This window comes from Rhodofomes roseus, assembly GCF_022264815.1.
Source record: "Rhodofomes roseus strain CIRM-BRFM 1785 chromosome Unknown C8Q71scaffold_22, whole genome shotgun sequence".
NCBI classification, from domain to species: Eukaryota; Fungi; Basidiomycota; class Agaricomycetes; order Polyporales; family Fomitopsidaceae; genus Rhodofomes; species Rhodofomes roseus.
This window is the reverse complement of record NW_025952978.1, coordinates 88,586-105,002: the sequence shown is the minus strand read 5'-3', so window position 1 is coordinate 105,002 and position 16,417 is coordinate 88,586. Positions and strand designations below refer to the sequence as shown.

Below are 16,417 nucleotides of genomic sequence, written 5' to 3'. Positions count from 1 at the left end.
ACGGAATTTTTGCTGGTCTGTGACTGTCTGTCCACAAGCCAAAATGTAAATGAGAAGTCAAATGCATGGGGATCTGGACTTTGAACTGAACGGCGACATGTCGACATAAGTTCACCTCAGAAGTGGCGGCCAGGCGCTTATTCATCACTTCGCCTCCACCAACCACCACCTAACAATCATCCCCAGGTCTCATCGTTCTCCATGGCCTCAGCTTCCGGTAGGATCGAGCTATCGTGTTTCACAGATCATGTCTAACCCGCATTGGCAGCTACTGGAAAGCTCTCCCGAGAGGAGTTCCGGAGGCAAAAGGACCTCGACGCAGCTCGCAAGGCCGGTACTGCACCGGCTGCTCTGGATGAGGAGGGGAAGGCCATTAACCCGCACATTCCTCGTGCGTAACTAATTGCGCTCCTATCCTTGCTGTCCGCTCACCTCAGCTTTACGCCTGCATAGAATACATCGCCCAAGCACCATGGTACCTCGATACTGGTGCACCGTCCCTCAGCCACCAGCGTATGCCCGATTACGACCGCTCCTCCGACAAACTCGACAACTGGTATGACCGCGGCGTGAAAGCCGGCCCTGCGGCGAAGAAGTACCGCAAGGGTGCCTGCGAGAACTGCGGCGCCATAACACACAAGCGGCAGGACTGCCTCGAGCGGCCGCGCCGGCGCGGGGCCAAGTTCACGAACAAGGGTATCGCGCCGGACGAGGTCATCCAAGATGTCGCGTCGGGCTACGACGCGAAGCGCGACCGGTGGAACGGATACGACCCTGCGGAGCACAAGAAGATCTACGAGGAGTACGAGGCGCTGGAGGCGGCGCGGCAAAAGCTGCGCGAGGACGAGATTGACAAGCAGACGACGACGGACCTGGCGGCGGTCAGGAAGGTTGCGAAGGCGGGGAAGGAGAAGGACGAGGAGCGGGACGACGACTTTGGGAGCAGTGATGAGGAGGACGAGGACGCGGACAAGTATGCGGAGTCGGCGGATGCGGTCGGCCAGAAGCTCGACACCAAGACCCGTATCACTGTCCGGAACCTGCGTATTCGAGAGGACACCGCGAAGTATCTTATCAACCTCGACCCATCAAGTGCCTATTACGACCCGAAGACACGGTCCATGCGTGACAACCCCATGAAGAATGTCACTCCAGAAGAGGTATGTAGTCTTCGTCGAATCGCTTGTCTCCGTATTGACATGGCCTCAGGCTCGATTCGCTGGGGACAACTTCTATCGCCACTCGGGTGAAGCACCGGAAGTACAAAAACTGCAGCTCTTTGCATGGAACGCAGCTGCCCGGGGTAACGACGTTCACATGAATGCCAACCCGACTCAGGGCCAGCTCCTCCACCAAGAGTTCGAGCACAAGAAGGAAAAGCTGAAGGACATCAACAAGTCGAGCATACTTACGAAGTACGGTGGCGAGCAGTACCTGGAGAAGGCGCCGAAGGAACTGTTGCAGGGGCAGACGGAGGAGTACGTTGAGTTCTCGAGGACGGGCCAGGTGCTCAAGGGCAAGGAGCGTGCAACGGTAAAGTCAAAGTATCCAGAGGATGGTGAGCACTCTCGCCTCCAATACTTTACGTCCGCTCATCATATACAGTGTTTGTCAACAACCATACGGCGGTATGGGGGTCGTGGTATGACGCCGCATCCGGAGTGTGGGGCTACGCATGCTGCCACTCCATCATACACCTCTCTTACTGTACCGGCCTCGCTGGTATTGAAGCCGCACAAGCATCAACCGCGAAAAACCTCCTCGCCTCGTCACTAGCAACCGATGCATCACCACCGCCCGAGAGTGTACCACGGTCAAAAGAGACAGCCGAGGATCGCAAGAAGAAAGCGGAGGAGCTCTTCTCGAAGAAGCGTTTGGGCGAGGGCGATCTCGCGCTTGACAAGGATCGCCTGACGCAGGCGATGCAGGAGGAGAGGAAGCGGAAGGCGAGGGGTGGCGAGGATGAGGACCGCCAGGGAAAGCGACAGAAGGGTGGGCAGGGTAGTAGCCATGAGGTGTCGCAGGAGGAGCTTGGTGGGTATCACTTCCTCCATCTGGTGTCTTGCATGTATGCTCACCGGTTTTGCAGAGGCGTACAGGATGAACCGTCGGATGATGGAGGATCCCATGGCCGACTACGTCGATGCGGAGGTGTAACGCATCGCACGCATGCACTTGTTGTATTTTTACTGCTATTGGTGCTATCATTGTATCGTTGTACACGTCCATGCCTAATATATTGGACCCTGCCCCGCGACGCGGGTTTCCTGGATTCTCGAGGTCTGGAGTTGGGCACGTGAGCGCGAGTACCCTGCTTCATGTTGTTCGAATATGGGCGCTCAGAAGGTAGCAGGCTGCAGCCTCTTCTGAGTCTTCAGATTCCTCTCCCGAGTCCCGACTCTTCAAGTTGCGCGGGCGGCAGCAAGCCAGTCGCCAGCTGCGGCCATCAACATCTCCTGCGATATCTAATGCCTCTATGACTAGTCAAGAATTTTCATGGAAATTACGACTAGCTCAGCACTCCTTATTGCGCTCGGCGCACGCATACTCTTGAACACCATATTCGTCGGTCCAAACGCGACACCCTCCACCGCAGAGTGCTTGCTGAATGGCCTCTTCCAAGGGGTTCTGCTCTACACGTCTCTCACACAGCTGTTCATCTTGGTCGTGCCCGTGGGCTTCGGGATCGCGGCGAAGCTCCTGCTGGACTACTCCCGGACCTTCGACGCTACGCAGTGCGTATGCACCCTCCTGGGAGTGGCACTCGGAGTGGTCTTCACGGACGTGCTCTCCAAGACGTTCGACAACGAGACAACGAAGATCACGACGACGACGACGCGGTCACGCACCACCGCGAACGTCGCGCAGCGTGATACGCACCGTGACGAGCCCAGCAGACGCCTGCGGCTCGTCTCGTTCGACCGCCAGGAACGCCCACGGCACAGGCGCGAGGACGGCCACCGACACCACCGCGACACGGACGATCGCGAACGGGACAGGGACCGCGACCGCAACCCCCGTCGCCTCGAAGTCCGCCCCATCACGCCTACGCTCACCTACGCGAGCACCGCGCCCTCCATTTCCCTCGACTCCGTCCCGTCCTCCATCGATCCCGAGGGCCGCATGACCCCGCAGGAGCGCGCGGTCGCGGTCCTCCGTGCACGCGCGAGCCTCGCAGACTCGGAGCGGCGCCGGTTCAAGGAGGAGCGCAAGTGGGCCCTGAGCCAGCGGAACTATGCGCGGGCGAGCCAGCTGGCGTGGCAGGTGCGCAGGTTCACGGCGCTCATGGAGAGCTTCCACCGCGAGGCGGACGTGAAGGTCGTTGAAGGTGCGTGGCTGGTCGTGTCGTGGCTTCTCGCGGCGGCAAAGTGTGCGACGGGTGCTAATGACAGCGCGTATTTGTAGCTGCGCGCGCAGCGTCTGAGCAACAGCAGCCTGCCGCAGGTACGGAGCGCCCCCGTCGTACCTCGCAAAGCAAACATAGCCAGAAAGATGCGTCCTCGTCGGTGCCGTTCCCCGGGCAGGCCTCGACGTCCGCAGCGGCGGATCGACAGCCGCTCGTGAGCGTCACTGTTGCATCAGCTCCTCGACATAGGAAAAGAAGCTCGGGAACTATACGGCCAGCGATTCATGTGCAAGGTCGAGAGTGCGTCTACACAGCGTCGTGGCAGAGTCTGTCTGACAGAAGCTTCTTTGTGTACCTCAGGATCAACGTGACGCGATGATGAACTGCGACCGGCCGGTCTCGAGCAGCTCAGGCTTCTTGCTGCTTCTGAAAGTAATACCAGTATGGTCGTACGCTGTCGGATGCGATCATGCTCGTTGGAATGCACTCGCCCTCACTGGTTGGTGACATACTGCGGTACTACGTGCTAGCTGCTTTTGATGACATTCGAGGACTATCACGCTGGTTTGTGACTGTACTGATATTGTAGAGCTCCTTGTTACCACCTGGAATGTATTTGTAGTGCATGACCACTCTCACAGTTTATAGGCCTGTCACCCTATCAGTCACCAGCGTGCGTCTCTCTCTGTCGCGGATAGAAACTCACGCCAGACGTTTCTGGATCGTTCATGCGTATGTGACCGTCTGACGCAAACTCTGCAAGCCGAGTAGCAGTCAGGTGTGAAGATAATTAAGTGGATATGCAATCCGGACTGTTCACAGCCAGTGACATGTCCGACAGCCGCGTAAGTCGGCTTCCTGTGCAAGCAAGACGAGACGCGCTGATCAAAGTGCTGGCAGCCAGTGAACGTCTGACAGCATGAGTATGTCGGGCATCATGCATCACTCGTCTGACTCATTGCTAGGAGCACAGTGGGTAAGGTGGGGATAGAGTGGAAGTGACAGTTTCCCGTGTCATTTGAATAGACGAAGCCTTTCCCCATTGATCTTCTGTCTGTCAAAGCTTCTCAGGAAGGCGTGCTTCTAGCGGGAAGCAAGAGGGACCTGACCACGAGCGGCGCTCGAGATGGTGATGTTGAGGTGCTTGCCTCGGACAACCACGAGGTGTCGGCGACACACATATGTGTCCACAATTTTACTAGACGATCTGGGTATACTGAGGAGGATTCGTAGGAGAGCTACCGACGAAGGCGAGAGACTGATATTCCGACGGGAAAGGAAGTTGAATTAACCGGGCGTTCCGTATAAAATCCAAATATGGAAAGTGCGTCATGGCGCTAGATTCGGGATGCTCGCACTGGGCACACGTTCGGAATTCGTTCAGACAACCTGCCCGCCCACAGAAGACGACGCTCGTCCCATTTCCGATATTCTGTCAGAGGATGCCCACTGGTACGCGCGGCCGAAGGAAGCGACACACGGGACGGCCATCGATTTTTTTCCGCGTCTACTCAGATCCTCCTATACGAGTCGATTGCGTGATACCCTCACCATCGCTTCCCCAGCCTACCGCATAAATCCTTGCAGTCGTCAACGAAATGGGTTTACCATTCTCAAATACCCTCCGTGGACACCGCTCAAAGTCTCTGAAAGGCCTCTCACCACACATCACCGATGGCTAACACACCCCACGGCAGCGTCCTGAAGGTGCGTGACATTGCAGTGTGGCTGTCGGAAAGTGAACTGATCGACGGAGCAGGACCTAGTTGCTCGCGATGGGCCTATACGCCAAAACCTGAAGGAGGAGGCCGGAAAGCTCCCTGACATCACGCTCACGGAGCGTCAACTATGCGACCTGGAACTCATTATGAACGGTGGTTTCAGTCCGCTGGAGGGTTTCATGAACGAGAAGGACTACACCAAGTGAGCAAAGGCTCGCAGTCATCGTCGCTTGGGACGAATTTGACACGCCGTCCAGCGTCATCGAGTCTTTGCGCCTTGCTGACGGCACCCTGTTCCCCATGCCTATCACTCTTGATGTCTCTCGGGAAGACATCGACCGCCTCTCAATTGCCTCCGGATCGCGCATAGCTCTTCTCGACCCCCGAGATGACCAGCCTCTTGCCATCATCACCAGTAAGCTTCGCTGTGCACCCATGACAAGCCGCAAGTTAACATGAGGCCATAGTTGAGGATGTCTACCGCCCAGACCAGGTGAAGGAAGCTATCAATGTGTTTGGTGCAGACGACCCAGCGCACCCGTCAGTATCCTATCTTCGCCGCAAAGTGAAGGAGTACTACATCGGTGGCAAGGTTCAGGCAATTGAGCCACCGGTGCATTTTGACTACGTCGCCCTGCGCTGTGAGTGATCCTCAACATATGCGGAGATGCCGTTTCTGACATGAATGACTAGACACCCCATCCGAACTGCGCGCACACTTCAAGAAGCTGGCATGGCGCAAGGTGGTCGCCTTCCAGACACGGAACCCCATGCACAGAGCGCACCGTGAGCTCACGGTCCGCGCCGCCCGTCTGCGACAAGCCAACGTTCTCATCCACCCAGTCGTCGGTCTCACCAAGCCCGGAGACGTCGATCACTACACCCGTGTCCGTGTCTACGAGGCTATCATTGCCAAGTATCCGAAGGGCATGGGCCACCTTGCCTTGCTCCCTCTCGCAATGCGCATGGCCGGTCCTCGCGAGGCCGTCTGGCACGCGATCATCCGCAAGAACTTCGGCGCCACACACTTCATCGTTGGCCGCGACCACGCAGGCCCCGGGAAGAACTCGCAGGGGAAGGACTTCTACGGCCCGTATGACGCGCAGGATCTCGTCATGAAGTACCACGATGAGCTGCAGATCGAGATGGTGCCGTTCCAGCAGATGAAGTATCTGCCGTCGACGGACGAGTACGTGCCTGTCGATGAGGTCCCGAAGGGTGAAGAGACTCTTGACATCTCCGGAACTGAGCTCCGAAAACGCCTCAAGACCGGCGGGCCCATCCCTGACTGGTTCAGCTATGAGTGCGTCATTTTCAATAAGCAATACATATTGCATGAGGCTGACAGGTGTACAGGGCTGTTGTTAAGACTCTTAGGGAGAGTTACCCGCCCCGATTGAAGCAGGGCTTCGTCGTGTTCCTCACGGGTCTGCACAACTCTGGAAAGGATACCATCGCCAAGGCTCTCCAAGTCGTTTTGAACGAGCAGGGCGGCCGAAGCGTGTCTGTCTTGTCAGGGGACAACATCCGCTCCGACCTCGACACACGTGCGTACTTGGCTCTTTGGACCGTGGCTCTCGCAGATCCTGACCATACCTATCAATAGCGTTCAGCTACACCCCGGAAGAGCGGACCAAGAACCTCGAGCGGATAGCCTTCGTCACCGCTGAGCTCGCACGCGCCGGTGCTGCCGTCATCGCGGCACCCATCGCCCCGAGCCAAGCCGCCCGGGACGCCGTGAAGGACACTGTAATCCACACTGCCGGTGCGGGCGGGAACTTCTTCACCGTCCATGTCGCGACACCTCTCGAATTCTGCGAGGCGCACGACAGGAGGAATGTGTACTCGCGAGCACGCAAGGGTGAACTGAAGCACGTCCCGGGTGTGAACGAGGAGTACGAGACTCCTGAGCGGCCAGACTTGACCGCCGACTTGACTACGCAGAGTGTGCCCGAGATCGTGCACAGTACGTTGTCACTACTGTCAATCATCTTCTATCGTGCTCACCCTGTGCTCAGGTATTGTCTTGCTGCTCGAGACACAGTCGCTACTATAAGTAGTTGCTTCGGATGTCACATTGTGACATGCGTGCCGGTGTTCCGCATCGGCGAGTTGTCTGCTTTCCCTTTCCGAACCCACACTTGATTGTCGTGTTGTTGTTAGTCTCTGAATCCGTCCATAGAGTCTCAGGAAGATAATCGTTCCAGTTGTGTCTTGGACGAGTAGAATGTTCGTGCTCATGTCACATTGCATACACTCTGCTAGGTAGAAATCAAGCAAAAATAGAGCAAACATTTCAAAACGTACGGTCTTGCTGGTTGCGAGCAGTGCTCAGGCTGTCCGAGATCCCGTACCGGGGCCGCATGCGAAGATGGGCGTTGTTTTGTGGCTGAGCGGTGTGAGCGCTTGAGCGGCCAAGCTGTCGAAGCAGGACAGTCGGCGCCTTGGCAACTACCCCGCCCGAACATGCTCATCACCATGACCCGCCCTGACACTGCCCTCCCGTTCTCCCAAGCCCTCTTTCCGATTTATTATACCCTTTCTTCCGTGAACGCCGGCGCTCACATTGTGTTCGCTGTTCCTATCCGACAAGTTCGCCATGCTCATGAGGCTCGCTCCGTCGTTCCTTCTCTATGTCTCGCTCCTTCTGGATTGCCTGCCCGCAGCCGAGGCGGTGAGGATGCCGGTTATTGGGCGTCGCGGACCGAGGACACAGGAGAAGCTCGAGCGTGTGGCTGCGGGCCTCGGCCGGAGGGCGAGTATGAGCGGGGACTTGAAGGATCAGGGTGATGTTAGGTATTATACGAATGTCTCTCTGGGAGGACAACAATTCTCAGTTCTTGTTGACACGGGGAGGTGAGTATCGCTCTTCGTGACATACGGCTGCGACTCTTTGGCTCGTGGTCGCCAGCGACTGACGTGCTTTCCATCTCTGGCTGTGCATACGGTATGCTGGGATGGCGAGTGGGGCCGATCATGTGCTGGTCTCAGTCTTGGGACACCTGCATCAGCTATCAGCTACTTACTGGCTCTTTGACCCATGCTGCCACAGTCCAAGCCTTCATCTTACGCATTGTCGCCTTGTGCAAACAGCCCTAACGTGCCTCGTATCTAGTTCTGACCTATGGGTCGCTGGAAACGTGCCCGGTGCAAAAAGCACGGGCAAGACGGCCTCCGTCACTTATGCTATTGGGGATGCCAGTGGTACGTCCATTCGACTTTGGATGACGGTTAAGAAGCCTCATCTTTGAGACTGTAGGGACCATCATGACTGCAGCAATGGATTTCGACGAGTACAGTGTCCAGAACCAGGCCTTCAGTGAGTACTTCGTTAGGACTCTTATTTGACACCAAGTCTTACGGAACTATAGTCAGCGTCGGTGTCGATAGCGCGCATCCAGCGAACACTGGTGTGATAGGCCTTGGACCGAACAGTGCATCGAACATCTACGAGCAGTTCAACAGCGACGCGGGAGACACGCCTCTGAATCGGATATTCGAGCAGAATACGAGCACGCCCAACTTCCTCAGCGTCCTCCTTGGCCGCTCCGACGACACCTCCAACCCGTATCCGGGAGACATCACTGTCGGAGAGGTCGTGCCCGGCTACGAGAACATCACTTCACAGCCGAAGCTGCCCATCCTGCGGGATGAGGACTCTGGAGCGCAGCACTGGCAGACGCTGTTGGACAAAGACGGCATCATTGGGCCGGACGGTGAGGCGATACCCGTGCAGAGCGTCGTACAGGGGCTGGATCAGTTGGTGGTCGTGTTCGACACTGGGTTCTCGCTTCCTCAAGTACCATCGTGCGTTGTCATCTCATGATGTGCGTTGGTGTCGACTGACCCCTCGCCACAGCACTGTCTCTGATGCTATTTACTCGCGCGTACCCGGCGCGAACTGGACTAGTGTCCTGGCGGCATCGGGCAATGTGTGGACCCTGCCTTGTGATGTCGAACTGAATGTGACATTCAAGTTCGGAGGTCTCTCCTACCCGGTGAACCCGCTCGACACCAACCTCGGCGCGCTCAACGTCAAGGGCAGCGATGGCACCGAGATTTGTGTAGGCGCGTTCCAGCCCATCACCACGGCATCGTCCTCATCATTCGATATGATTCTCGGAATGGCTTTCTGTGCGTATGAAGTCCAGCCTCAATGCCAACTCTTGATGTACTGACCGTGTGGCAGTGCGGAACGCATACCTCCTTGTGGATCTTGGTGATTATGTCCACGGCTCGATGGCTTCGACAGCCTCCCCTTACATACAGCTGCTGTCTCTCGCCAACCAGGCCCAGGCGCACAAGGAGTTCGTCGACGCACGCCTCGGAGGAGTGGACAACACGTCTGCATTCCATCTCCTGCCCGCCATGAACACGACTAACTGGGCGACTTCTTCCAACGAGTCTACCTCGCAGAAGCTCAAGCCCTACCTGCCGTACATCATCGCTGGCAGTGTTGCTGCAGCCATTCTTCTGATTGTTGCTGCATCTGCATGCCTGGGCAGCCGCAAGCGCGGGACATACCAGCGTTTGCACGAGCCCGCGCCTGCTGGCCTGCCCGTGAACCAGCAGCCTCCTTTTCCCCGTTATCAACGACCGCACCGTCGCTACTGAACTCGCTGGACGCTCTTCTACATCTCTTGCTTTCCTGTCTCATTGCTTGCATCGTTTGGGCTTCCACGGACACGGACACGTACTTAAATTATTGTAGCATAGTACACAGTGCATGACACCGCAATCGCGCGTTCGTCCCCGTCCACCGTGCGCGACGCCGCGCCGTGCTATCTCAGCCATCTGCCACGCACCAACGTGTCTGTCAGCCATCAGTCAGGCGCACCCAGGGGTGGTTCGGAAGCGCGCTGCTTCCGGGTTCTGGCTGTGAGACGCGCCGATAGGGACGATGAGCCCGGCCACGAGAAGAGCCGTCACCGTCACTTGGCGATGCGGTCCTCTGCGGTGCGGCGCCACATACCTGTGAGTCCTGTAAGCAGAGAGACCGCACCATGGCGGCGAGTAGCTGCTCGTCGTCGGGGACAGTGAGCAGGGGGCAGCGTGGGAAAGTGCCGACTGGGCGGGCGCGTGACAGATGTGACAGGGCAGGTGTGACAGGCTCGGGGTCGAGCCTCGGGTGGTCGTCACTGGTGGCGGCGGTGACGACCGCTCGAGAACGTGCTGCCGGGAGCACGCCGGATGGCCCGCGACGGCGCTTCGGCGACGCGGACTCCCACGGGCTGCGCGTGCACAGGGGATGAGGCAGTGGTGGTGATGGTCGCCGCGCCGGTGCCAGTGTGGGCGACGCCGGGGCCGCTGGTGCGAGGACCGAGGGCAGCTGGAAGAGGCAGTGTGCGATGCGGGCTGCGAGGAGAAGAGGGCCCGTGTGCGAGAGGCCCCGGAGAGGGAGATAAGATGCGTGGCGAGCGGCGGAGTTGGGCACGCTGGCCAGTGACGAGCCCTGCGATGGCCACCTCCGGCGCACGCGTGCGAACCCTGTCCGAGCTGGGCTGGCCGCTCTGGCGCTCGTGAAAGACCTTGTCAACGCCATCGCCGGGCCTCTTCCCACCCTCCACCCCGCCCCCCTCGTCCTCCCCCACGTTGCCCACCCTGAACTCCCTCGCCCACGACTACGAGTCCTCCATGTCGCCGCCCGATGACGACGGCCGCCCGATGCAGTCGACCTCCCGCTCCCCGCTCGACGGCAGCTCAGACAGCGACGCCTCCATGCAGCTTGACTCCGATATCGACGTCGATATCAAGAAGGACCCCGATGCCGATGCTGAGGGTGAGGAGGTCGACGAGGAGGAGACCCAGCCTGTTGCCAAGACCAATGGCCACAGTTCACCATATATAAAGAACGGAGTTGTGAGTGATAGTGTGGCGATCTGCAGGTCTATGTTGACGGACCATGGGTATATGCGCGTTAGATCAAGGACGAAGAATCGGTACGTCTCGGGTTGGCTGTCAACCTTCTATATTTGTCCTCACGCGTGATGGTAGGGTTACTCAGATGAGCCTGAAGACGACGATGAGGACGCGTCGTACGCAGACGAGGAGTATGGGTCCTCTAAGAAGAAGGCTCCGAAGAAGAAGGCCCCGTCGAGGCCGAAGCCAAAGGGTGCGTTATGTGCATGGTCTTCACGTACTCGTCAAAGTGACTCTCTGCTAGTGACAACTCGACATTCTGGGTCTGACTCCGATTCGGACTATGGCTCGAAGTCGAAGAAGAAAAAGAAGGCGAAGGCGAACGAAATACGCGTGTCTAGCAGAGGCGGTAGAATCCCAAACTATGTGGACGACGTCCAAGACTTCGAGCAATTCGACGAAGACGTTCCCGAAGGGACATACGTCGACGCTGTCACTGAGGATTACGATGAAATCGAGGCTGTTCTGGGACACTGTCGAGACGAGGGACACGAGGACGACCCTGCGGACGACTGGACGCGGAACATTGTGAGTACTGTGCGCGTATATACTTCCGGCACATGTCCTGACGGCCTCGCCACAATGCACAGCGCTTCCACATAAAGTGGAAGAACTTCTCGCATTTGCACAATACCGACGAAGTCTATGAGTTTTTGAAGAGATACAAGGGTATTAAGCGGGTAGACAACTACATCAAGGCGTACAAGACATACCAGGAGCGCCTCAGGTCACCCGAGACCTCTCGTGAGGAGAAGGAGGGCCTTCTACTCGCTAAGGAGCGCGAGAAAGAGGAGCTCGAAACATACAAGATCGCTGACCGTGTCGTCGCCCAGCGCGAGACGAGCAGTGGCGCGGTCGAGTACTTCTGCAAGTGGACGAACCTCAACTACGACCATTGCACATGGGAACTGCTCGAGGAGATTCGGTCTAACGCGAAAGACCAGCTCGAGGCGTTCAGGAAGCGCGAGGCAGAAGCGAAGTTCCCTTACAAGAGCATCAGCTACCCGCGCCATGCACGACCAACTTTCCAGAAGATCAAGGAAGACCCCGAGTATCTGACAGTGACGGGTGGAGAGCTCAAAGACTTCCAGCTCACGGGCCTGAACTGGCTCGCCTATCTCTGGAGCAAGGGCGAGAATGGTATCTTGGCTGACGAGATGGGTCTGGGCAAGGTGAGTATCAGCTCGCCGATCTACGCAGTGCCCTCATACCTATCCTTCTTTCGCAGACGGTACAGACGGTGTCGTTCTTGTCGTACCTATTCCACGAATTGCGGCAGTATGGCCCGTTCCTTGTCATTGTCCCGCTGTCGACGATCACAGCTTGGGAGATGCAATTCGCGACCTGGGCGCCTGATCTGAACGTCATTAAGTACACCGGTACCGCCTTTGCACGGGAGGTCATCAGGAAATACGAGTTTGGGCCCTCAAACAAGAAGCTCAAGATGAATGTGCTTCTGACGACCTACGAAATCACATTGCGTGATTCGAAGGAACTCGGGGATATCAAGTGGCAGGTGCTTGCTGTTGATGAGGTATGTCACATACTGCTTTCGAGGCAAGGACCAGCGGAACGCCCGCTGATCACCCATCCAGGCACACCGACTCAAGAACTCCGAGAGTCAGCTCTATGAGGCGTTGAGGTCGTTCCCGGCCGCCTCGAAGTTGCTCATTACAGGCACTCCGCTGCAGAACAACGTGAAAGGTGCGAGGCTTGGCTGACGTGCGGTCGGCGGGCACTGACCACGTCTCCGCCCGCAGAGCTCTTGTCGTTGATGCACTTCCTCATGCCGGAGAAGTGTAAGTGCGCGTAGTTCAGGGTCTGGGGCAGAGCGCTGATAAGCAATGCAGTCCAGCTCTCCAACGAGTTTGACCTCGCGGATGCTGACCATGAGGAGAAGATCAAGGAACTGCACAAACAGCTCGAGTCGCTGATGCTTCGCCGACTAAAGCGCGATGTCCTCACGTCAATGCCTTCGAAGAGCGAGCGCATCCTCCGTGTCGAGATGAGTGGGCTCCAGACGCACTTCTATAAGAACATCTTGACGAAGGTGAGTTCGCTGATATTATGCCTATTGGTATTGTGTGACGATGTGTCCTCAGAACTTCCAAGGCCTGGTCAAGAGTGCCAATGGCAATAGCAACATCAGCTTGCTGAATATCGGTGAGTCCGGCCGCTATGTGCCCTACCGCGGGTGCCTGACGCCCTATTTAGTCATGGAGTTGAAGAAGGCGGCGAACCACCCGTACCTATTCGACGGTGCCGAGGGGAAGACTGATAACGAGGAAGAGACACTGAAAGGCCTCGTCATGAGCAGCGGAAAGATGGTGCTGCTCGACAAGTTGCTGGCTCGACTGCGGCAGGATGGACACCGTGTCCTCATTTTCAGCCAGATGGTCCGGATGCTTGATATCCTTAGTGACTATATGGTCATGCGAAGCTACCCGCATCAACGACTCGACGGCATGATCTCTTCTGAACTCCGCAAGAAGGCCATTGCGCACTTTAATGCGCCGGGCTCAACAGACTTCGCGTTCCTTCTCTCGACACGCGCAGGAGGTCTGGGTATCAATCTCGAGACCGCCGACACGGTGATCATATTTGACGTGGGTGTCCTTCTACTTTCCGCGCCAGAACACGCTGCTCATGCCCCGTTCAGAGCGACTGGAACCCGCAGAACGACCTGCAGGCCATGGCGCGGGCACACCGTATCGGCCAGAAGTCGCACGTCAGCGTGTACCGCTTCGTGAGCAAGGACACCATGGAGGAGGACATGCTGGAGCGTGCCAAGAAGAAGATGGTGCTGGAGTATGCCAGTGAGTTCATATTTCACACAACGCGGCGACGGCCTGGTCATGACGCCATTCACCCGCACAGTCATCAATCAGATGGACACGTCGCAAGCGCACCTCAGCTCGAAGGCGACGACTACGAAGGACCCATCGAAGCCCAACGACTTGAGCAAGGACGAGCTCCATGCTGTGCTCAAGTACGGTGCGCAGAAGATGTAAGCACGTTCTTGTTACACTCTCCCGCTTGGTCTGATTGGCATCTTGTCTTTAAGCTTCGACAAGGATGACACTGACCAGTCGAAGAAACTCGACGAGATGGACTTAGACGACATCCTCAACCGCGCCGAGGCTCACGAGACTGTCGCATCCTCCGCTGACGGCGCTTCACTGGGTGGCGAAGGCTTCCTGGCACAGTTTGCCAACATCAGCGACGTGAAGAACGACATGGCCTGGGAGGACATCATCCCCGCTGAGGCCCGGCAACAGTTTGAGAGTGAAGAGGACCAGCGGAGAGCAGAGGAGCTCGCTGCCGAGGAGACGAAGGACCGGAAACGGTCTCATGCCCAAGTGTCGTACGAGGGTATGGACGTCGACCACGCCCCTTCGCAACCCCCCCTCAAGAAGCCGAAGCATCCTGCTCCTCAACGCAAGTCTGCGAGTCAGAAGGCCCTCGAGCTCAAAGAGCGCGACGTCCGTGTCCTCATCCGGAGTTTACAGCGGTGGGGCGACATCCGGCAGCGGTACGACGTCATCGTAAGTTGCGAATTGTCATGATAGGTCATCATACTCACGTACCTTTGTCAGGTCACCGAGGCCAAACTTCAGGACAAGAACCGCGGTATGATCATGGATACCTCCGATGAGATTGTCGATCTTTGTTCCCGGGCAGTCGACGAGAGCAACGCCGAGAAGCGGTCGCGCATGGCTGCCGGTGAGACCCTGACGAATGCTCAGAAGAGCAAGGCGGTGCTGGTCACGTACAAGAACGTCGGCAACATCAATGCGGAGACGGTAGTCTCGAGACACCGCGAGCTGCGCATCCTGTACGACTACCTCAAGGATGTCCCGGACGTATACCAGTGGCAGATCCCGGTGGACAACATTCGTCCCACGCTCAACTGGTCTGGTCGATGGGGACCCCAAGAGGACTCCATGCTCCTAGTTGGCGCATATGTGTACGGCTTCGGCAACTGGGAGGCCATGGCTAAGGACCCCGGGCTAGGGCTCGACGGCAAGTTCTTCTTGGAAGAGGGCAAAAAAGGCGAGGACGCTTCGACGAAGCCCATTCCTAATGCCATCCACCTGGTCCGACGAGGAGACTACCTGCTCAGCCAGCTGCGGGAGCATGACGAGAAGATCAAGGCGATCACGACGACGCTGCACCGCAAAGGCGCGTCTCTTGGCATGTCCGCATCTCCACCGCCGCCAATCGCTTCGTCGTCGTACTCAAACGGCCTGAAGCGGAGGGCAGAGAGCGAGGCGGTTGCCTCTGTTGATGAGGGAAGCACGAAGAGAAGGAAGCGGCGCCCAACGCCGACTTTCACCGACTCTTCTTCCTCTGACGAATGGTAGGTCATTCTTCATTGGCCCCAGGAGTCCCGACTAACTGCATGCCCACAGTCCATCCATGGATGAGGCAGCGACGAAGGAAGAGTTGCGACCCGTGAAGAAGCAACTGGTGCGTAAGATGCTATTCACTCGCTGCTACTGCTCATATTCCGGTGCCTAGAAAAACCTCAAACTCTCTGGAGGTGATATGCCACGGGACGAGAAGGTTACCATCCTCAAAGAATCGCTGGCCGCTATCGGCAAGCGAATAGAGGCGGTTCTTGTCCAGAAGCAAACTGCTGGTGAAGACCGCGATAGATGGCGTAGACACTTGTGGACGTACGTATCGTCTCTGTGACCCTGCTATTGGTTGGCTCATCGTTTGTGTAGTTTCGTGACCTTGTTCTGGCCAAAGAAGGTGAAGGCGGGGAAGCTTGAAGAGATTCACGCCAAGATGGTCATGAAGGAGAGCGCACCGCGTGCGTCGTCGAGCGATGGCCCAAGCGCTGCCAAGAAGCCACGCTTGAGCTCGGGATCGACCACGGTTTCTCGGAATGGCGGTTCTGCGATCCCATCGTCGTCCACGACAACATCGCTCGCGAACAACAAGTACCGATGACGTCGTGCTGGACGTCGACGCTCTCGCTCGTGCTCTTCTGCTGCTGCTTACAGGACTACCACAATTATCGTACTGTCTAGCTTACGTCCGGTCCACATTACAGTCCGCCTATTATACTCGCCTGTACAGTATTCTTATTTTCCGTGCTCTCAGTCTGTCTCAGTGATCCTCTTTTGCTTTGGTGCTCCTGTGTCGTTGGTATAGCCCGTAGTTACTCTCTCTGGTCAATTTGTACAACACGCATACCTCACTCGAAACGATGAAACCCTGCTTTGTTCTGTTCATTGGGTGTGTCTGCTTGCGCATTGATGCACCAGCAACCATTGAGAACTCAAGACATAGCGCAAAGTAGTATGCAAATGCTGATGCCATAGCCATGGACTGATGGTAAGCATCGGAGCCGCACGGTTCGGAAGGTGGTCGGTACTGAATGCGACCGGATCGAGACTCGGTTTACCTTCTTTGGTAGTTT

The 16,417-nt window shown here is 57.2% G+C and overlaps 5 protein-coding genes across 5 annotated transcripts; all 5 read left to right on the top strand.

The window, feature by feature from the left end:
* The first annotated feature begins 86 nt into the window (after positions 1-86).
* On the top strand, positions 87-2,272 carry C8Q71DRAFT_777724 (pre-mRNA-splicing factor SLU7). The gene is made up of 6 exons (XM_047924733.1): positions 87-217; positions 269-391; positions 454-1,160; positions 1,210-1,558; positions 1,606-2,034; positions 2,090-2,272. Exons 1-6 carry the CDS (start codon positions 202-204, stop codon positions 2,155-2,157), a joined length of 1,692 nt encoding a protein of 563 aa, XP_047775200.1. The 5' UTR covers positions 87-201; the 3' UTR covers positions 2,158-2,272.
* A 76-nt stretch (positions 2,273-2,348) lies between these two features.
* C8Q71DRAFT_777721 (uncharacterized protein) lies at positions 2,349-3,640 on the top strand. The gene has a single exon (XM_047924732.1). It carries the CDS (start codon positions 2,497-2,499, stop codon positions 3,403-3,405), a length of 909 nt encoding a protein of 302 aa, XP_047775199.1. The 5' UTR covers positions 2,349-2,496; the 3' UTR covers positions 3,406-3,640.
* Positions 3,641-4,728: 1,088 nt separating this feature from the next.
* Positions 4,729-7,373, top strand: C8Q71DRAFT_777717 (ATP-sulfurylase). The gene is made up of 8 exons (XM_047924731.1): positions 4,729-5,053; positions 5,106-5,269; positions 5,325-5,482; positions 5,535-5,708; positions 5,761-6,370; positions 6,424-6,614; positions 6,674-7,033; positions 7,086-7,373. Exons 1-8 carry the CDS (start codon positions 5,021-5,023, stop codon positions 7,121-7,123), a joined length of 1,728 nt encoding a protein of 575 aa, XP_047775198.1. The 5' UTR covers positions 4,729-5,020; the 3' UTR covers positions 7,124-7,373.
* Positions 7,374-7,513: 140 nt separating this feature from the next.
* Positions 7,514-9,782, top strand: C8Q71DRAFT_264876 (acid protease). The gene is made up of 6 exons (XM_047917393.1): positions 7,514-7,923; positions 8,183-8,271; positions 8,327-8,386; positions 8,439-8,874; positions 8,927-9,201; positions 9,257-9,782. Exons 1-6 carry the CDS (start codon positions 7,667-7,669, stop codon positions 9,679-9,681), a joined length of 1,542 nt encoding a protein of 513 aa, XP_047775197.1. The 5' UTR covers positions 7,514-7,666; the 3' UTR covers positions 9,682-9,782.
* Positions 9,783-10,701: 919 nt separating this feature from the next.
* Positions 10,702-16,229, top strand: C8Q71DRAFT_879885 (SNF2 family N-terminal domain-containing protein; the record flags this gene model as incomplete). The annotated part of the gene is made up of 18 exons (XM_047928466.1): positions 10,702-10,926; positions 10,989-11,006; positions 11,062-11,179; positions 11,231-11,514; positions 11,577-12,158; positions 12,215-12,520; positions 12,582-12,690; positions 12,747-12,785; positions 12,837-13,036; positions 13,089-13,149; positions 13,201-13,592; positions 13,646-13,802; positions 13,864-13,993; positions 14,051-14,531; positions 14,583-15,346; positions 15,399-15,456; positions 15,508-15,665; positions 15,717-16,229. The coding sequence occupies 18 exons, from the start codon at positions 10,702-10,704 to the stop codon at positions 15,943-15,945; spliced, it is 4,311 nt and encodes a 1,436-aa protein (XP_047775196.1). The 3' UTR covers positions 15,946-16,229.
* Positions 16,230-16,417: the final 188 nt, after the last annotated feature.